General features: G+C 40.4%; 1 protein-coding gene across 6 annotated transcripts in view; it reads right to left on the reverse strand.

The window, feature by feature from the left end:
• The window catches only part of B4GALNT1 (beta-1,4-N-acetyl-galactosaminyltransferase 1), a 63747-nt gene that overhangs the window by 9609 nt on the left and 31493 nt on the right, over nucleotides 1–22645 (reverse strand). For all 6 annotated transcript variants that reach the window (XM_032212325.1, XM_032212321.1, XM_032212324.1 and 3 more), the window contains exons 4-6: nucleotides 8962–9068; nucleotides 8770–8807; nucleotides 7593–7773 (exon numbers count right to left, since the gene is read on the reverse strand). In XM_032212325.1, coding sequence (XP_032068216.1) covers nucleotides 7593–7773; nucleotides 8770–8807; nucleotides 8962–9068 — 326 coding nt within the window. The remainder of the gene's footprint in view (nucleotides 1–7592; nucleotides 7774–8769; nucleotides 8808–8961; nucleotides 9069–22645) is intronic.

Consider the following 22645-nt stretch of genomic DNA (forward strand, 5'->3'; position numbering starts at 1 on the left):
GTGTGTATATATATATATATCTATATATATATATATAGTGTGTGTATATATATATATATACACACACAAACACCATGCATGCACGCATGTGCACATGGGCACGCGCGTGCACACACACCCGTGTGTGTATATATATATTTGTGTTGTATTTGTGCTGATAAATAAATAAAGGGAGACTAGTATAGATCTATTTCAAGCTATTTAGCTCTCATCAGCTAGCCATACCCTTACTGGGATTCAAACCTGGGCTGTATTACATATTAGGCAGATGTGTTAACCACTAAGCCACAGGCTCTCCTCCTTTATCAGCTGAGCCAGGGAAATAAGTATGTACGGTAATTAGTGTCATAACCCCTGGTATGCCCAAATATGGGAGGAAGCTCACTGCTTCCATTCTCTGTCTATCGGCTCGTCACAAGAGACCATCCAGACAGAAACCCAATATTTTTTTAAATTTATTTATTTTTTCTAATATGTAATACAGCCCAGGTTCGAATCCCAGTAAAGGTATGGCTAGCTGATGAGAACTAAATAGCTTGAAATAGATCTATACTAGTCTCCCTTTATTTATTTATCAGCACAAATACAACACAAATGTAACAAAGGCAACAGTAAAAATATTGGGTTTCTGTCTGGATGGTCTCTTGTGACGAGCCGACAGAGAATGGAAGCAGTGAGCTTCCACCCATATTTGGGCATACCAGGGGTTGTGACACTAATTATATACACACACACACACACACACACGCACACGTATACATATATACATACACATACACATGTTGTATTTGTGCTGATAAATAAATAAAGGGAGACTAATATAGATCTATTTCAAGCTATTTAGCTCTCATCAGCTAGCCATACCCTTACTGGGAATTGAACCCAATAAGTGACATTAAATACATATATAGAGAGAGCGCTAACCTTGTATAACATTATGCATTATGTAGGGCATTTTTAAAACTCTTGTGAGGTTACAACTTAGCAAAGTTAAGAGATGGGAAACTTCAGATCAACTTAAGTTGTTCTCCTAAACACTTATAGCTTTGCTGCCTCAAGATGTAATGATATCTACTAGCTTTGATGGCTTTTCCGGTTAGTCCTCAGTTTATGAACACAATTGAGCCACATTTATGTTGTTAAGTGAGAAATTTGTTAAGTGAGTCTTGCCCAGGGGTGGGATTCTACCGATTCTAACCGGTTCGGGCGAACCGGTAGCTCCAATTATCAGCTGGGAGCGAACCAGTTTGCTCCGACCTTCAGCAGGGCCCGCTGACCCACCCCTGCGCTATACTCACCTATGTTACCTTTTCCGAAGCTCAGCTGATAGGCACAGCAGAGTGGATTGCCGTGCTTCAGCTGTTTTCCTCCCCAGCAGCAATGCGGAAGGTTATTTATCTGCAAACTACGCATGCGTGCGCAGAGTGCACAAGGCACACACTCAGCAAACCAGTAGAATCCCACTCCTAGTCTTGCCCCATTTTAGAACTTTTCTTATTAAGTGAATCACTGCAGTTGTTAAATTTGTAATGCAGATGTTAAGTGAATCTGATTTCCCCATGGACTCTGCTTGTCAGAAGGTTGCAGAAGGTGATCGCATGACCCTGGGACACTGCAACTGTCATAAATGTGAATCAGTTGTCAAGCATCCAAATGTAAATCATGTGACCATGGAGATGCTGAAATCGTCGTAAGAGTGAAAAAATGGTCATAAGAACTTTTTTCAGTGCCGTTGTAACTTCAAACGGTCAGTAAGCGAATTGTTGTAAGGACTACCTGTATAAGAGAATTAGAAAAGGGGATTAGGGTATTGGTGACCATTAGTTACAAAGTCCAGGTGCCATTCTCAGATCAATAGCTACAGCACTTAGACTTACATGCCGCTTCACAGTGCTTTACAACCCTGTCTAAGTGGTTTACAGAGTCAGCCTATTGTTCCCAACAATCTGGGCCCTCATTTTACCCACCTCGGAAGGATGGAAGGCTGAGTCAACCTTGAGCCTGGTGAGATTTGAACTGCCTAATTGCAAGCAGCTGACAGGAAGCAGAATTAGCCTGCAGTATTGCACTCTAACCACAGCGCCACCGAGGTTCTAGATCAATGATGGTGAGCCTTTTCGGCACCAAGTGCCCAAATCGGAACACACTTGAATGTGCGTGCATGTGCATGTGCAGGAACCCTGAAGACCAGCTGGGCAGTGCGCAGCTGTTTTTTGGCTGTTTTTCGGGCCGTTTTCCAGCCCCAAAAACCAGCCTGGAAACTGGCCCAAAAAACAGCCCCCCAAAAGGCCCAGAAATGGCCTAAAAACCAGCCTGAAAAACGGTCTGGTTTTTTTGGCTGATTTTGACAGTTTTTTGGGCCATTTTCAGGCCATTTTCTGGTGCTCCAGCCCTCGCAAGGACACGTGCACCAGAAACCAGAAGAGCAGCTTCTGGGCTCTGCATGCCATTTCTGGCATGGGTGCCATAGGTTCGTCATCATGGCTCTAAATCATGTTACTTCCTTCTTTGTTTCATATACAAAACGTGAAGTAAACAGGCAGCTCTTACTGTAGCAATTGTTATTTCTGTGGCGAGAACCTTTTGGTCCCATGGTGGAATAAGCTGATCTAGATGGGCCATTGGCCTGTTACTGCAGGAGAGGGTCCTGTGAGGGTTTTCAAACAAATCGCTGTGTCATACGCTACCACAAGTCTCTCTGCTCTCTATTTTCCTAGATAGTGACTTGACTTAGAAAGATCAAGGCGAAAGAGAGATCTGGGGATAAAATCCTGAAGGATTGCTGAGAGGCAATGTCTGGGTTTGAAAGGATCTTTCTCAGCACATTCTTTCTGTTCTTCCAGTGAGGACTTTGCCAAAGGACAGGGCCGGCGTTAGGCGGCAGAGTGCCTCCTTTCAAAACAGCTACAGGCCACAAAACAGAAGGAAATTTGCAGCATGAGGCATAACATCCTCCTCCCCCTCTCAGTAAAACGCCTGCCAAGAGACAGGAAGAATAGCTTGAGCCTAACATCCTCCTCCCCCTCTCAGTAAAACGCCTGCCAAGAGATGGGAAGAATAGCTTGATTCTGCAGAACTGCGGATTGTTTCTCCGGTATGCCAAAAATCCAACAGAGTGGGAATTCTCCTGGGCAAAAATCTTTACCAAGGAAAAGGAAACATATTCAGTTAACATAGCAATTTTTTTTGCACTTGGGAAAGCACCGGGGGGAAAAACATCTGCATCTTTGCTCAGAAAAACAAAAATCCTGTCAAATCCAGTCCAGTTCTAAACATAAATCAATTTATTATTTAACAAATTAACAGAGTTGAAAGGGATTCTGTAGGGTCATCTAGTCCAACCCCATCCCAGCCCAAGCAGGAGACCCTGCACCACCTCTGACAGATGGCAATACAGTCTCTTCTCAAATTCTTCCAGTGATGAAGCCCCACAACTTCTGAAGGCAACTTCTGTTCCATAGGTTGATTGCTCTCAATGTCAGAAAATCTCTCCTTATTTCCAGGTTGAATCTCTCCTTGTTCAGTTTCCTTCCATTATTCCTTGACTGATCTTCAGGTGCTTTGGAAAATAGCTTGACCCTCCCTCCTCTCTGTGGCAACGCCTCAAATATTGGAACACTGCTATCATGCCTCCCCTGATCCTTCTCTTCACTAGACTAGCCATGCCCGGTTCCTGCAACGGTTCATTGTATGTTTTATAGCCTCCAGTTCCTAATCATTTTGGTTGCTCTTCTCTGCACTCTTTCTAGAATCTCAATATCTTTTTTATGGTGTGGTGACCAAAACTGGATGCAGTATTCTAGGTGTGGTCTTACTAAGGCTTTAGGATGGTATTAAATACCTCACTTGATCTTGATTGTATCCCTCTGTTAATGCAATTTAGGATTGCATTGGCTTTTTTGGCTGCCGCTGCATGCTGTTGGCTCATATTTAATTGGTTATCCACTAAGACTCCAAGATCCCTCTCACAGTTACCGCTATTAAGCTTGGTTTCACCCAGTCTATATGTGTCCTTTTGGTTTTTCTTGCCAAAGGCTTTACTTTTCTCTACATTGAATTTCATTTTGTTAGACAGGGCCCAGTGTTCAAATCTGTCAAGATCCATCTGGATTTTGAGCCTATCATCTAAAGTGTTAGTTATTCCTGCCAGCTTAGTATCATCCCCTTCTATTCCCTCATCTAAATCGTTTATGAAGATATTGAAGAGTTCTGGGCCTAAGACGAACCTTATGGTACCCCAATGCTTACTTCTCTCCATGTAGATGTAGTACCATTAAAGACTACTCATTGAGTAGTTTGTCAGGCAATTACAAATCCATCTGATGGTGATGCTATCTATCCCATTCTTTTCTAGCTCACCAAGAAGTAGTTTATGGTCTACTTTGTTGAATGCCTTGCTGAAGTCTAAGTATATTTCCCTGCCCTTTGTGAGATTACAAGTAATCCTCAACTTAAGACCAAGATTGGATCCCAAATTTCCATTGCTAGGTTGTTAAGTGAGTTTTGCCACGTTTTTCACCCTTTCTTGTCACAGTTGTTAAGCAAACCACTGCAGTCATTATGTGAATCATGCAGTTATTAAGTGAATATGGCTTCCCATACTGACTTTGCTTGTCAGAAGCTGGCTGGGAAAGCCACAAAAGGTGATCACATGACCCCAGGACAGAGCAGCTGTTATACATACATGTCAGTTGCCAAGCGCCTGAATTTTAATCACATCACGGTTGTAACTGTGAAAATTGGACAAAAGTCACTTTTTCCAGTGCCATTTAACTTCAGTAAAAAAAAATGGTTATAAGACGAGGATTACTACATCAGTATACTTCTAAGTCATCTTCCTGGAATTTCTTTCTTTACTTCCTATTTCACCCAGCCCTTGAATATACTATTTCTTTGAAAAGCTTGAACAAAATCCTAAGAAGCTACAAGTTTCAAGATAGCAGATAACAGCCCTCTACATCGCCAAAACCCAATTGGAAAGTTCTACTTTCCAATTTAAGAGGAAGTTGATTAGCTATGTGGGATTGAAAGTACCTCCACCTCAATCAACTCCCACACTATCATTTCATCATATTGCTGCGGTATTGAGGTAGTAGTGAAGAGCGCAACAGGAACTGCTCAAATTGTAACAAAATTCAGATGAAAGCCAAAGATTTCCTAAGGTCTCTCTGTCAGCATTCTCTCTCTGCCTATCTGTCTCTCCCCACCTCCCCCTTCTCTCACTCGATTATTTTGGGGAGGCATGAGGCCTCAGTGGTTAAAAAAGCTGTGCTTGTCAGCTGCAGAGCTGACAGCCCGGGTTCCGGCCCGAGTTCTGCCCAATAGGGTGAACTCCTGTTCTTGCCCCAGCTCCTGCTAACCTAGCAATTCCAAATCATGCAGACGCAAGTAGATAAAGAGGTACCACTTTGGTGGGAAAGTAACAGCGTTCCATGCCCCTCAGTATATAGTCATGATGGCCACATGACCACAGGCAGGTCTTCAGGCAACACTGGCTGCCCCAACTAAGAAACAAAGATGAGCACTGTGACCTAGAGTGTGACATGACTAGACAGGAAAAACTATACCTTTACCTAGATTATTTTTATTGTATTATTATTATTTTATTATTTTTATAATTAACTGTTCTGTCCCTCCTTCCTCGCTCGTTAACAGACAACAGGCAGACAAATTTAAAAGGAACTCTCTTTATTAGTTCTCGGCTCAGACTGGCTGCGAGCCCAAAAATAACATAAATAAAGTCTCTGACGAGATAACAGAATACCAAACAACAACTCTTACAAAGCAATTCACTTCTCCAAGTGTCTCTCACAAACCATGACCGATGAATCCTGAACGAACGAATGAACGTTGACTCCTGCAACCAGGATGTGGCACCATCCGTCCTTTTATCCTCAGAAGATGCCCCTAACGAGCCCCAGCTGCATTGTTAAACTTGCATCCCGAAAAGACTCACAGAAGACTGCTGCTGAGTCACAACACTTAACTCTAGGTAGCAAATACACACACACACCTCCTGTTTTCCCCACAACAACAACTCTGTGAAGTGGGTTGGACTGAGTAGCCCAAATCACCAAGCTGGCTTTCATGTCCAAGGCGGAACTAGAACTCATGGTTTCCTGATTTCTAGATTGGTGCCTTAACCGCTAGAGCAAAAATTATTCATCAGCAGAGCAAGATTTGAATGTTGGATGGTGGATAGTTCACATTTTTTCTTTCACCCTCAAATTGATAGAATCCATCGGTAAAGTTAAAACAACATCTAGGAAGAAAGCCATGGGAAACCATATAATTGCCTAGAAATAATATGATAGCAGTCATATTTTTGCCCAGAAAACAACATAGATCTGTCCATCTAGTGAAGTTTACTTCAAAGAAGATTCTACCTTTACCACAATAGTCCCGTTACTATGTATATTAAGATGGGGGCTCCTTAAGTGAAGGACTGACAATGGATACACCTGAGGCGGGAACACTGGAAGAATTGGCATGCCTCAAAGTGTTGGTTTCTCTCCCCACCTTCAGCAACTTCCTTTCAATTTGCCTTCATTTGTCACAGTGATGTTCATGATCTGTGGTGGCGCAGTGGTTAGAACGCAGTACTGCAGGCTAATTCAGTTGACTGCTGACTGCCAGCAGTGCAGATCCTGAGCAACCCAAGGTTGACTCCGCCTTCCATCCTTCCAAGATCGGTAAAATGAGGACCACGATTGTTGGGGGCAATATGCAGACTCTGTAAACTGCTTAGAGAGGGCTGTAAAGCACTGTGAAGCAGTATATACCATATTTTTGGAGTATAAGACGCACCTTTTCCCCCCCTAAAAGAGGGTGAAAATTTGGGTGTGTCTTATACATCGAATGAAGCCCCACCCACCCACCAGCCCCCACCCTTTGGCCTCTGCTCCCAGCAATTTACCTCTTTGCAGCAAACGGGGTCTTGCAAAGGCTTCATTAAGCTATAGCAATCCCTGCAGCCTCTAACAGCTGATGACCGGGAGAAATTGAAAGTGAAACTTGCTGTTTGCTTCACATGGAAAATTGCTTGGAGGCAGATTTTTTTTTCTTGTGCTAATTAGGCTGTTTGCTGCAAGGAGGTTAAGTCAACAACTATAAATGCCTATAGAATGTTCAAATTATTAGACTTATTTTTTTAAAGACTACTTTATTATTGTTCTAGACAATGTAACAAAATGAAGAAGCTTTTTAAAATAAATGCTTGATCTGAAGAGGCCCAGTGCTATTGTTTTAAAAAGTGCTATTCTTTTAAATAGCAGAGAATAACTATACTTCCAGAAAGCACATTTTAACAACATCTGTACAAGTATAGTCTGAAGTATGACACTACAAACAGTGTATATTGTCTGTATTGTTTGTTGCAAAGAGGCAAATTGCTGGGAGGCAGAGGCAGATATTTTTCCCTTGTTTTCCTCCCCAAAATCTAGGTGCATCTTAGACTCCGGAGCATCTTATACTCCAAAAAATACGGTAAGTCTAAATGCTATTGCTATTACAGTTCCCCTCCAGTGGTTTGCCTCATGGTTCATTGTTGGACTACTGATATTTGCAGTGGTAATGATTGCCCCCGTACCCACCTATATCTGCTGTATTAGGATGGAAGAGGGTGTTGGTGTAGGTGACAAACTGCATTTGCCGATTTAGATTGTCCAGCTGGGATCCAGTCAAGGAGAGGTGCATACGTCCTTCCCCTTCCACTTTGACACCTTCTACCTCCGCAGCCACATCAAAAGTACCCATTGTTGCTGTCAGGTTGACCTGCGATAAGGACAAATAACCAGGGGAAAAAAGAGAATGTAAGGGTCAGGAGACGTCTGATTAAAAATCATATCCTCGGTTTTTTTCCTGGCCTGCCCTCTTTCGAGTCTACAGACATATTGAGATGCTCTGTTCCTTTTAACCCTTTCCACCAAAAACCCCTATATCCAGTGGTGGGTTTCCATTCCGGTTTGCTTGTGCGCGCTCGCAATGCTTTTGCACATGCGCAGTAGCCTCCAGGTGGGTGGGCAGAGCCTCCCATTGCCGCCACTATCAGTTTGCCCGATCCAGGCCAAACCGGGAGCAACCCACCTTCTGTCTACACCCCTTTGTATACTTTCAGTAAACAAGCAACATACACACTTTTCAATACATTCTTTTTCTTAGACATCTTACGTCAACCCTACACTTCAGAAATCTATCCAGATTATGCTGGCATCTAAGCAGAGCACCCCAGCACTGCCTATTTCCATGGCAATGGAAACACAGCCACACAGGAAATTAATTAATCATTGACAGCTCTTTTGAGTGCCATCAAAATTTCTTTCCAAGGAAATTGTTTCCTTCTAAAAACATGCTTGCCAGGCCTGTTTTAAAGGGGGAAACATTCAAAGTGCAGGCCAAAGGGATAGCTCTCAAAGAGTAACCTTCATTTCTTGCTACAGTTCATGAATGCCAGCCACAATGAATAAAGTGGCAGCACGGTGAGAGACCCACACACCCTAACCCTGCCCTCCAATTGCTATGCATCAAGCACCACTGAGCCATGGTGATGCAGCGGTTAGAATGCAGTATTGCAAGCTAATTCTGCCGACTGCCAGCAGTTCGATTCTGACCGGCTCAAGGTTGACTCAGCCTTTCACCCTTCCAAAGCCAGTAAAATGAGGACCCAAGTTGTTGGTGGCAATAGGCTGATTCTGTAAACCACATAGAGAGGGCTGTAAAGCACTGTGAAACAGTACAGAAGTCTAAGTGCTGCTGCTATTGCTATCTTACCCAGTATAATGTTCTTTCAGCTGCTTGTAAGCTCAAGCCTATGGGAAAGAAACACAGGGAGGTGAGATGCTTTTGCCATTCCACCTGCCATTATATTCATCACACATTCTTTCATGGTAAAAGATAAATCTCCCCCCCCCCCCCAATCTCTCTTTGCTTTTTTTTGACATGCAGAGAAAATAAAAGGCTTGCCTGGAATAAGAATGGTCTGGAGGGGGCGAACTTCTACACCTTGAACTGGAAATTCTAGTGGTGAGTTGGCTTGGACAATGATCAGCTGGTCAAGTGGAGACCGAGACCTGAAGAAGATCAAGGAAGGCAGTTTGAGGTGCCAACATCTGGCTTTCATGTACTAATCAGCAAACATTAACAAGCACAAATAACTCCCGAGGAATGATAGCTATGCATGCCAAGCATCTTGCCATGGTTACTTTAAAACATAGTTGCTTAATACTTTCCTCTGCTGTTCCGGTCTTCAGTGACTAATATCTAAGCCTGTTCACAAGGGGGGAAATCCATTAATTGCAATAGGTTCATGTTTTAGAACTTCAGGCCTCCCAGAACAAGTCTAGCAAGTTCCTTATTCAAAACTTAAACCTCATGCTGCTCACTGAGATTTACTGGGAAGATCGAACATTACATTGCAGCTTTTTTGGAACTTCACGTACTTGAAATACAATTTAATCGAGAAATGCTTCTGACTTCCCATGGCTAGAAGGCACAAATGAACATAATCATTTTTTTTTAAGTACTCGATACTCAGGGAGACTAACAATCCACCAGACTTTTAGCTTATCAAATGATACTGTTTCCCTGTATATTGGGATAGTTATTTGTAACTTTGGATGCTTGTTTTAACTTTGCCTGCTGCTGCCCAGAATCTTTGTTGTGAGATGGTCAGCCATATAGAGCCAATGAATGAATGAACGATGAATGAATGTCTTGTATATATTTCCCATGCTTTCTCATCATGCAGCTTCCTTTCCACCTTTCCACCTTTATAGTTAGCTTAACTGAAGTGTGTCAACAACTACAGAATGGCACATAACAATTCTGTGTCCTATAACTATATCCTTTCTTATAAATGACAGTCCTTTATTTCAGAAAGCAGTCTTTCATATTATTTTTCAAAAATTCACATTTGCTCTTAGTTTGGACATTTGACTTTTTATCATGCAAACTGTTATCATTGAATGCAGTCTCTCGCATTCACATGAAAAAAGATGGACACTTTCATATATTCTTTCTAAAATAAATGTTTACATGATCGGGTCATTGAGCCAAAATCCCCATTGCTAAACAAGACAGTTGTTAAGTGAGTTTTGTCCCACTTTATGACCTTTCTTGTTGCAGCTGTTAAGTGAATCACTAATTGTTAAGTTAGTAACACACTTATTAAGTGAACCTGGTTTCGCCATTGACTTTGCTTGTTAGAAGGTCGCAAAAGGTGAGCCCATGACCCCAGGGCACTGAAACCATCATAGATAATGCCAGTGTGAAGCATCTGAATTTTAGTCACATCACCACAGGGATGGTGCAATGGTTGTTAAGTATGAGAAACTATCATATGTAACTTTTTTCAGTGCTGTTATAACTTTGAACGGTATCTACACAAATGATTGTAGGTGGAGCATTACCTATACCATTTGATTTTAGATATTTTCATTAGAACAGTCAATTTAATGTTAAGACAACAGGCTAGAAACCGGGAGATAGTGAGTTCTAGTTCTGCCTTGGGCACAAAGCCAGCTGGATGACTGACCTTAGACTGGAAACTTTCTTTCAAAGCTAAGGAGGCAATGACAAATCACTTCCGAAAAACTTTACCACAAGAACTACAGGGACCGATCCAAAAAGTTTCAGAGAACCGAACACAATTGAACAGAATAATTTTTTTAAAAAGAATGTATGTTTTTGTAAAGTTTTGCTCTTAAAAGTTCTCTTTGTAAAACCAACTTAACAATTTTTTTATCCTTGTGAACATCTTTCAGATTTGTCCCTTTTCACATTTCTCCCTTATTTTTTCTAAGAAAATGTGGCCAATGTACATAGGTTTTACAAGGGGAAAAAAGTGAATGCGTTTTCCTTCCCACTGCAATTGGGCACAGGCTAAATGTCAGTATGATTTAGCTCCCAGCAAATATTCCATCAATTATTTAAGACATTGATATCATCAGTGATGATTTGATGGGATATAAAGGAATCAGCTAAATCCAGTCCTGGATCAATCATCCAGCAAAACAACTACATGCTTAGAGCAACTAATGGAAGTAGCAAAGATTTTTCCCCCCTCACCTAACTCTCGTATCATTGACTCTTTCCTGGCCACACACTAAAATGAAACCTTTTCTATTTCAGCACTTATTGAGTCTTCTTAAGCAATGGAAGGGCAATAGAAGAGTTTTAGTGTAATTAATTTTAAAAGAGTTTGGGGCAGACAAAAGAAGAGAAGGGGAAGACAAATGAAGACTTAATATCAACTTTCAGGGCACAGAAAAGTTTTTGTCAACATGTTCAGTCAGAGTTGAAGTCTCAACTCTGCCATTTCCAATCCAAAAGGTCTAAGAGCAAGCAGCAGGAAATAATGATTTTCTACAAATAAGTAACTTAGAACACAGAATAATAGAGTTGGAAGGGACCTTGAAGGATCCTATGGTTGTCCACTCTCTTTTTGAAAGCCTCCAGCGATGGAGCACCCACAACTTCTGAATACAACCTGTCCTATTCCATTGGTTGATTGGTCTCACCATTAGGAATTTTCTCCTTAGTTCTAGGTTGCCTCTCTCCTTGGTTAGTTTTGATTCATTGTTTCTTGTCTTGCCTTTTGATATTTTGGGAAATATTTTGACCCCCTCCTCTTTTTAGGAGCCCCTCAAATATTGGAAAACTGCTATCATGTCTCCCCTAGTCCTTCTTTTCATTAGACTAGACATACCCAATTCCTGTAATCATTGATGCAATGGTTTAGCCTCCAGTCCCTTAAACATTCCTGTTGTTCTTCTCTACATTCTTTTCAGAGTCTCAATATCTTTTTTGTATTGCAGTGACCAAAACTGGAGGCAGTATTCCAAGTGTGGTCATATTAAGGCTTTGTAAAGCAATACTAGAACTTCATGTGATCTTGTTTCTCTCTCTCTATTAATGCAACCCAGGATTGCATTGGCTTTTTTTGGCTGCCACCGCATACTGATGGCTCATATTTAAGTGATTGTCCACTAGGACTCCAAGATCCCTCTCACAGTTACTAGCGTTAAGCCATGTTTCACTAGTCTGTATCTATAGAGTTGCTTTTTCTTTCCTAAAGTGTAAAATCTTACTTTTATCTACGTTGAATTTCATTTTGTTAGGTAGAGCCTGTTGTACAAGTCTGTCAAGATCTTTTTGGATCTTATGCTTGTCTTCTGGGGTGTTGGTTATTCTTGCCAGCTTAGTGTCATCTGCAAATCTGATGAGTTCCCTTTCTGTTTCCTTGTCTAGATTAATTATGAAGATATTGAACAGCATTGGGCCTAAAACGTAATCTTGGGGTATGTCACTGCTTACTTCCCCCCAGGTGGATGTAGTTCCATTGACGATGATACGTGGAGTATGATTTGAGTTACAAACATATCCAGTGCTGGTGCTGTCTATCCCACATTTTTTCTAGCTTCCAAGAAGCATGCTCCAAAAATAGATTTGCTCACATGGGCAATTTCCGGATTAGTTTCATAGTTGTGTTATTTGCCTCTTGAGACAGTTATTTAAAAAAGCAAGGGAATTACTTGGCAGTGCAGTGTCATCTTCTCCAGATGGTATCCTTCAGATCCACTGAACGCATCTCTTCCTACCATTGCTGAACATAATCAGAGTTCTGTTACAATCCATACTGAATACGCCAGGCAGGGGCACTCTTAAAGATACTTGATGTGATTTTTTCAATGATTAACTTCTGATCTTTGTTCTGTCAGATAATTCTACAAGCAACAGAGTTTCCACCCTATAAGTTTTGCTTTACCTGGAAAGACTCAGGCTTGTATTATCTGCCTGCCAATAATAATTATCAGGCTGACAGATTTAGAACAGTAACTTATACATTTAAAACTGACAGAGAAGATGTTATTTAGTTTTAGCTGGTGCACAGTAAGCTGCTTATTCTGTTGTTGTAATTCATGTACAAAGATGCTTAAACATTTCTGCACCCTTCTGAATTTTCTGCATATGTATGACTAACATATGACCTCTTCTCCATGCAAGTCTTAAAACTAGATAAAGAGAATCTAATTAAAATGCAAGCAAAGAGTTTGTATTGTGGTTAATGGCACTGCTGAGAAACTAGATTAGAAGCGAGAAGACCATACATTTGAAAAACAAAAGCAGTGGACGACGTTGGTAGCACTGCATTATCAACCCCCTTGCTTTCAGTCCCAGAAAACCAAGTAAGACCAAACCACTTCTGTAAGCTTGCTAAGAAAACCACAATGACTTATCCAGGAAGTAATTGAGTCACGACTCTTGAAAGCACAAAAAAAAATGTATGTCTTTTCTTTGTCCATAACGATGAAAGTTTGTCCATCTAATGATAATCCATGGATCAATTAGTTCTGCCACACAAGCCTTTAAATCACAGATGTCCAACCTTGAAAACTTTAAGATTTGTGGACTTCAACTCCCAGAATTTCCCAGCCAGAATAGGCAACTCTTAAAAGTCGCCAATGTTGAACACCCCTGATTTAAATGCTCAAGGACAGCACTGAGTGCTACTGGAAAACTTCTTCAAGGAAAACAAAGGATTACTTCATTCTAAAAATAGAGATGGTTGTTTTGACCGAGGCTTCCCGAGAACATGAAGCAAACTCCTTGTCCTGACAAAAAAACCCCTTTTATGAATTTACTGTGAATTCTGCTCATTCACATCCAGCAAAGTCTTTCAAGGGAGGATTTACAATCACAAACCTTATCTGGCTTGGAGAGCTGACAGGCCGATATCTGCAAACCTTGGCAAGGAGTCTTGGAGAGTCATGAACCAATTAAGCAAACTAATTGTCTCCTGCAAACTCCACTCCCCTTTCGCTCCTCTTTTGTTTCCTCTGGGAAGGGCCATTCATCATCTACCTGTGACCTTACTCTCAAGTCGACTCCTGTTCTTTAGCTGTTTCCTTTGTCTGGCAACTCTGCACATGCGCACACTGGGAACAGGCTCCAGCTGTTCGTCTGCCTGACTGATGTCTGATTCTGAAGGCAGCTGTTAACTGGCATATGGCTCTGGCCCCCTCTCTGCCTCTGACATAGAGCCCTCATCAGAGCCGTCCCCAGACTCCAGGACTGGCCCATGTTCCTCCCCAACCTCCTCACTGTCCGAATCTGCTGCCAGCTTCACTGGCCCTGGCAGACCACAACAGAAATATCCTCACAGAGGTTCACGAAAGGAAAATATGCATATTGTTTTCTTGACAACAATATAAGGAAGTCATTTGCCATTACCTAGATTCAGAATCTTATTGATTTCTTTTTTTTAAAAAAAGTTCTTGGTTTACCCTTTATCAATTGCTAAACAATAATTCTCAACCGCCAGCGAGAGATATTACCGTATTTTTGGAGTATAAGATGCACCTTTTTCGCTCAAAAAAGAGGGTGAAAATCTGGGTGCGTCTTATACACTGAATACAGCATTTTTGGCCTCTGAAATCCCGCCTCCTTTGCAAAAATGGACATGCATAGCCTTTAGGAGGCTTCCAGAGTGCTCCTGGGGGCTGGAAAGGGCAAAAATGAGGCCATTTTTTGCTCCTTCCCCTCCCAGCCCCCAGGCGCACTCTATAAGCCTCCTAAAGGCTATGCATGACCTTTTTTTGACAAAAGGCAGGCCCGTTTTCATGAAAAATGGGCTGTTTTGGGGAGGTCTGCAGAGTGCAAAACCATTTTTTTAAATTTGCCCTTTCAAAATCTTGGTGCGTCTTATACTCTGGTGGGTCTTATACTCTAAAAAATACGGTAAATTAGAATTTAGCAATAAACGTCAGGAAGATTATTATGTTCCCCACAGTTTGAATTTCCTCTGTCCCTTTTCACTGGTTCAAAGACTCTTTCCTCATCTCAGAAAGCCTGCAAGTTGAGAGGTGATCTGCCTGGGGGTGAGATGCAACCATGTTTGCAAGGCATGCAATGGGTCTGGAAAGGGAAAGGGTCTGTTTGTGCTTTGTCTGGAGGCACAGGGAACTGACAACCATCAGACAAACCCTGATTCTATGAGCTGCTGCAATCTGCTGGCTGGGTGGAATGACTGTGCCTACCTCACTGTTTTCAATCGAAAATATTGACACACTGCAGAAAACAATGGATGAAAATTTCACAGCATGAACACCATGTTTACATGCCAAGCTGATCCTAGCTGAAAAGGTGGTACCCTTAACCCTTGAGACAACTGTCACCCCAAAAGGGACATAAAAATAACATAAATGCAAATTATGTATGCCCCTAATTTTCAGGACATGCTGTGTCAGAATATTGATGAACTGGAATACGACATAGCAACAGGTCAGCCATTGGGGACTGGCTGGAATAGGACATGATAACAAAGGTCAGCCAATGTACAGTATAAGCATAGCAACTAAATCAGCCAATGAGAGCTGTTTTGGAGCCGAGACAGCTAGGAGCCTGGGCATAGTTTAGGCTTAGCTTAACTGCCCTGTATAGAGGAGGTTCTCTTTTGTCTGTATTAAGCTCTGATCTCTGAAGCTAAACTAGTTTAGTTTGTTTGCTGCTCTGATCTGAAACTGAAGAACCACTCTTGGTCACTTCATGTGTTATTATGTATATAAAGAGAAGTTAATGAATCCTGCTGAATCAGTTACCTGTGTGTGCTGTCTAGATTTGATTTCTGCAACAAACTTTGACATTCTGCCTAGAGTAGATATATTCTTGAAGAAGCTTGCTGGCTTCCAATATGGGAGAAATGCAAACTCTTCATCGGTACTAGTCTCCTTGAAAAATACTTCCTCATATAACTTACAAGCCATAACCCATCACAGGCTTTTAACGGCTAGGAAAAAAAGAACAATAAGATGGCTTTTATAGTTTTAATGAGCTCATCATGGAAAACCCTGTGAAGGAAGCTTGCCAAGCTGATTTGCATACATTTATATGAAAACTTTAGCAAGAAAAGTCCATCTTATTTACCAATATTCTTTTCTGCTCGAGCTATAAAACCATCTATTCGTAAGTATTATCTAAAACTGGGACTCAACACATTCAGGCTAAAGAAATTTGGCATCGAAAAGGAAAACCTGGAATCTTAGCAGTGTAGATTTTACAATCTTCTCTTTTCATGTTTGATACATCGACATAATCTCAAATCCAGAATGTTCATATTTTATGTAAGATTATGTCAAAAAGGTGCTTTTTCAAGGGGCAACTGGACTTTTCTTGTTTTTCCTTGAAGACGTTTCACTTCTCATCCAAGAAGCTTCTTGGGGATGACAAGTGAAATGTCTTCAAAGAAAAACAAGAAAGTCCAGTTGTCTCTTGAAAAAGCATCCTTGGGATAACCATGATCTGGATGACTGAGAATCTCCATAGAAATTATGTCAAGCACTTTTCTAGATGTATATCATTTAGGTACCCTGGAGTTTGTCCATTGATCATCTTGCTCATTATTAGTGGTGACTTCGTTTCACCAACTCTGTTCTTGACATTTCACTTGTCTTGTAGAAGCCTTAATGGCCAAAATCAGCTTCTTGAGGTGCTTCATTCAATGCTCAATGCAATCAAAGATTATATATTAAAGGAGGAGGAGGAGCTGACGCCTCAACAACATGGCGTGCGATCTTGGATCTTGCGATACTTTTGCCGCTGGATGGTCCTTTTGGACCTAAACCAGCTTGAAGAGATGGTGATAGGGAAGAGTACATCTTGCTGATCTCAGGGACACCACAAAGTCCCTGATTGATCCAGGAGAATCTCTTTTTGCCGGCAACAGAAGTGCAGCCATTGAAGCTGCTGAAGTTGGGACAGCTCCGGAACGGGAGGAAAACAGAAAGAGAAAGTATGTCCATCTGGTGAGGAAATCTTATTATTATAAAAGAGACTACCCCCCCCAAAAAAAATTAAAGCTAAATTAAATTTGAAAACAGAAGAGAACAAGTGGCAAAATTAAGCTGCACTAGACAGTGTTATCCTTTTTTAAAATTTTCTTTTACGGATGGAACTTTTGCAAATGTTTCCTATTCTTTAAATTGAATGGATTAGTTTTTCTTCTACTACTTTTTATATTCTTTTTTTATACCTATGGATTAAAATCTTTTTCCTTATTTTTATAATGCTGGATTGGATGGTTTTTTTCTTTTGCTCCATTTAAGAATTTTGTTTTCTTTTAGCCTGGAATATAAAGAAGATATAAAGGAATACAAAGAGGGCTGTAATATCAGAGGGAAATGAAGTAACACTGCCACTTGGAGGCTGGAGGCTTGGAAAGCTTGGAAATATTATCTATTCTTTTTTCTCTTTGATCATTTGATTTTGCATTTCAAGGTTCCTCAGCTTGTTTACAGAGAGTGATAGTGAGAAGAGCACGGGTTGTTTATACAGGTGCTTCTCGGGAGCTTCATTGGCAGCTGGAGTGGAGTGAAAACAAAGCCTTGTCTTCAAAGACTATAAATGAACTTGCTTTAAATTTAATAAAAAGTTTTGAATGCCAGAGTGGCAATGTTTACAAGTTGGAAGAATGGCGCAACATGAAAAAGAAACTTTAACATTGCAAAAGATTATGTTTGAAATTCAAAAATTATTAGGACTTCCTGGGTGGAGCCTGCTGGTGGTGGCAGCAAAAAACCAGCTGCCTCCAAATTCCTGGCTACGTACCTGTTTAGAGGATCTTCCATCTGACGTCTTATCAGGTTTTCTTATCCTTCAGGCAAGAAGGAAAGAAGAAATTGTTTTGCTGGCAAATGCTCTTCGATTTTTGCAGCTTTTGTGCTTGCAGGGAGAGGGAGCTAGCCCAAGGCAAAACGGCTGTCCGTGCTGGGAACTTCAAACTGCCTTATGCGGGACAAAGTAGGTCTCCCCCACTCAGTTCAAAGTTTTGATTGATTTAATCTTATCACGAGCTGGATTCGTATTACGTGGGCAATAATTGTTTATCAAGATTTTAGCTTCTTTTCTTTTTCTCCTCCGAAAAACTATTTACTTAGAGGCTTTTAAAATGGCGCCGAGCAGGCTGGTTTCTCCGGTAATAACGAACACTTTTTGTTAACTGTTACAAGAATTCAAAACAAAGGAGATTGCTTATCATTTGTTTTGTTTCACAATCGGCCAGAAGCTTTTTAATTAGTTTCATTTCTACAATACTTTCACTCCCTCATTAATCTTGCTTATCTGGAAGTTAAATGGTGATGAATCTGCTGAACTGTCTTGTTACAATGTTTACTCACTGAAAGTTTTGCCAAGCCTTAAACTTCAAAGTAAAAGGGGAACTCAGCTTCTTTACTTAAAGCTGCATATTCAGGCAACAGAGTTTTATTAATTGCAGGCAGATAAATTTTGAAATGGCTTCAAAACTAAATATTAACTTGAAGTCGTCACCCTCTACTTCCAGGGGCACATCCCCAGTGCCTGGCACAAAGCTGCAGCCTCCGCTTCCTACGCCCCCTGCTGGGGATGTGTTAACGAAAGAATTTTTCCTGAGCAAACTAAGCGAGGCTCTTAATGCACTGACAATCAAAATGGAAGATAAGTTTAGAGATAATAGAGAAGTGATAAAGCAGGAGAGAAAAGAGGAAATAAAAGAAATGAAAGAAGAAATCAAAAGTGAAATAAAAGGACTTAAACAGGAGCTGTATGAGAAAATCGACGCTAAGGTTGTTAAAATTAGAGATGAAATGCTGAGACTTGTAACTGTATTAACAGAACATACTTCTGGAATGGAAGATACTCTAGAGGTTCTTAATGATGCCAATACTAACTTGACATTGAAAACAGAGGTGGTGGAACAAAAAGTGGAAAATGCTGAAAAAGAAATGATTATGATACAGTACCGACAAATGGAGTTTGCATTAAGAGTAAGGGGGCTGCGTGAGGAGAAACAGGAGAACTTGAAACAGATCCTATCGGAAGCTTTTGACCGCCTGATGGGAAGACCAGGGACCAACCTTGACTGGCAAATTGACAAAGCTTACCGGGTTAATTCTTGGCTGGCAAAGCAGAAGCAGCTTCCTCGAGACATCGTTATATATTTTACTACAAGAGAGCTTAGAAATATGGTACTGCAAGCGTCTTATAACACTAAGCTTCAAATTGGCGGTCAAGACCTGACTGTTTTGAAAGAGATACCACCTCAAATGTTAAGAGCCAGGAGAGACTACGCTTTTTTGGTCGAAGAACTCAGAAATCGTCAGATACAGCATAGATGGGATGCACCATTTGGCATTATATTTACATTTGATAAGCAAAGGTATCGCCTCAACTCTGTATGGAAAGCCCGAGATTTTTATTATAATATATTGAAGGCCGGATACCCTGCACCATCTGGACCTAGAAAAAGACCACAAGAAGGACAGGATAGACAGCAAACTACACAACCACCAGACAAGATGGAGCAACTCTCTTTTCTAGAAGTGCAAGGTGTTATGGAACAAAGACCTAGCCGCATGACTACTAGACGAATGGAGAAACAAGCTAAAAAGCAACAGCTTCAACAATCACCGGCCATCGATCAAGGAACTACAATAACAAGTCTGGAAGCAGTGGGAGGAGCTAGACCTAAGGTTAAACAGGACATGCAGGAAGCTCTAAAAATGCTTCAGCCAACCAAAGATGACAACTAAGATTTTAACATGGAATGTCAACGGATTGAATTCTCCACAGAAGAGGAAGAAAATATTTCATTATCTCAAACAGTTTAAGAATGATGTAATTTGTTTGCAAGAAACTCATATCAAGTCAACTGATCAAAAATATTTGATCAACTCAAAACTTGGTCAACATTTTGCAGCTTCCGCTATGGAAAAGAAGAATGGTATAGTTGTATTCTTAAGAAAAGATATGAAAGCTGAATTAATAGAAGCAGATCCCTTCGGAAGATATATTGCTTTAGACTTAATCCTAGAAGGGAAAAAGACATTACTTTTGGGAATTTATGCTCCCAATCAACAGCAAGATAGATTCTATAGAAATCTTCATGCTAAATTAGTACAGTGGGACTATAGTTCCTGTATACTATTGGGTGACTGGAATGGAGTGATAGACACTAAGAGAGATAAGAAGACTTCCCGCCTAAATACTAAGATGCGAGCAAAGTTACCCAAACCTTTCTTTGACATTATGGATGACTTTGAATTGAGAGATATTTGGCGAGAAAGAAATGCAGAGGAATATGACTTCACTTTCTTCTCGGACAGGCATCAATCCCTTTCAAGGATTGAGTTTATACTAACCACTAATGATTTGCTTTCTAGGGTCAAGAAGACAAAGATTGTGGCTAGGGTCCTTTCGGACCATAACCCAGTTTGGATGGAGTTGGGAAGGGTAGTGCAGGCAAGAAGGTCTTGGAGATTGAATGAAAACTTATTTAGATATGAAAAGTATATTAATGATTGTAAAAAATTACTATCTGAATATTTTGTTTTGAATATGAATAAGGGTACATCTATGGAATTTGTATGGGATGCAAGCAAAGCGTATATGAGAGGAGTGCTGATGAATATAAATAAAACACATAGAAATAAACAAGAGTTAAAACGAACAGAACTGGAAGAGGAAATTAAGAGAAAAGAGTTGGAGTTAACAATGAACCCAGACGATACAAAGGTTAAGGAAGCTATTAACATATTAAAATCTCAATTTGACATGTTGATCTCTGACCAGGTAGCCACTAATTTATTATATACAAAACACAATACTTTTTGTAATGCAAACAAACTTCAGCATATCTTAAAGATCACTCAAATGAGAGATATAAACGAGACTGGAAAAAATGGATTGACTATATACAAAATAAATACGGGACCAAGAAATTCCAGTTAGCCTATGCTTAAGATCAGAAATGATTTAAACTGTTTAAAGTTAGTTCAGTAAGAAGAAACTAAGGTCAATGTAGAATGTCATTAATTTCTTTATTTCTTTTTTCTCAATAGATTTTAGACTGTGTTAGTTAAAAATCCATACCGTGTACGGGTTCTGGGAAGTCGGGGGGGGGGGAAGGAGGAGGGGAGTTGGGGGGTGGAGGGAGGGAGGGGCATACAAAAAAAATTGTACTTCAATGTTTTAATGATTGACGAATGATGAAATATTTGTGTTTTTTAAAAGAAATAAAACCTTTTTAAATACAAAAATAAATAAATAAAAATTATTAGAAGTAACAGAGAGAATTGAAAAGAGATTGGAGAATATAGATCTTAGAACAGCAACATTTGATGGAAAAATTGAGGATGTTCATCAAATGAAGAAAGTGGAGGTCAGAGTTCTAAAAACTGAAGGAAAAAATAAACAAAGAGACAAGAAAATTGTTGATACTGACAGTGAACTAAGCGTGGTTGGAAATGGAAAGAGTGGAATATGGAAAGGGAAGATAGATGGACTGGAGCTCTACCCCAGATCTCAAAGTATAGAAGAAAAAAGAGAAGAATTGATGGAACTAAGGAGAGAAGTCCATACAAAATTAAGGAAATAATCAGAATACTAATGCCACAAATGGCAAGAGACATAAGACTGCACTATTCTTGTTAGGTAGGATAGCGGGGCTACGTATAAACAAAGAGAAGACAAAACTGTTAATTAAAAATATGACTCTGAACCAGAAAAGGGAAGTACAAAGCCTGTTAGGGATCAACATGGCCCACAAAGTACAATATCTGGGAATTTGGCTGACGGAGAGATGTTCCTCTATCAAGGTAGATAACTATATGAAATTGCTACAACAGGTATCCAAAGATATGACTAATTGGAGTAGCAAACAATTGTCTCTGATGGGCAGGATTGCGACAGTCAAGACATATGTATTACCAAAATTTTTGTTTTTGTTTCAAACGGCACCAACTAAATAGGACAACATTTTTTTTAAATCCTTGGAGACAATAGTGACACAGTTTATATGGCAAGGCAAGAAAGCACGAATCAAAGCCCAAACTTTGCAAAAACGCAGAGAACTGGGAGGCTTCGGAGTACCCAACTGGGAAGCATACTATAACGCAGCAATCATGACATGGGTGAAAGATTGGGTGATGTTGAATAGAAGGCGCCTATTGGCTATAGAGGGACATGACCTCCCCCAGGGATGGCATGCCTCCCTCTGGCAAGAAAGAGACACCCCCCATAGGTACTTCATGGGACATTATATTTGGAAGATTTTGATGGGGGTCTGGGAAAAAATGAGGAAAAAATATTATCTTAGGGTTCCGTGTTGGTTGGCACCATTAGAGGCCTTAACGCATCCGAGTTTATTTAATTGGACAAGAAACATAACATATAAAGATATCATGACAGAAGAGGGCAACATGAAAACAAAGATGGAATTAAAGCAACAGGGCAGGAATTTGGAATGGTGGGAATATTTACAGGTTAGAAACAGGTTTAAAAGTGATAAGGCACGTTTCAGGATCTACCCAAACCCTCAGGGGCTAGATAAGATCTTGTTTGGTGGAGACAAGAAAATGTTATCGAAGATCTACCAATTTTTGACCTGCCAAGATACTAATGAAGAGATGGACAAAAGGCTTCTAATAGTATGGGAGAGAAACCTAGGTTATGAAATTGAAATGGGCAAATGGTGGGATCTATGGAGTAAGACCATTAAACTTACAACATCTACTGCATTCAAAGAAAACATATACAAGATGGTTTATAGGTGGCACTTCCCCCCAACGAGGTTAGCTAAGATGTTTCCTGGGTTATCTCCATTGTGTTGGAAATG

Source organism: Thamnophis elegans, chromosome 2 (assembly GCF_009769535.1).
Source record: "Thamnophis elegans isolate rThaEle1 chromosome 2, rThaEle1.pri, whole genome shotgun sequence".
Taxonomy (NCBI): domain Eukaryota; kingdom Metazoa; phylum Chordata; class Lepidosauria; order Squamata; family Colubridae; genus Thamnophis; species Thamnophis elegans.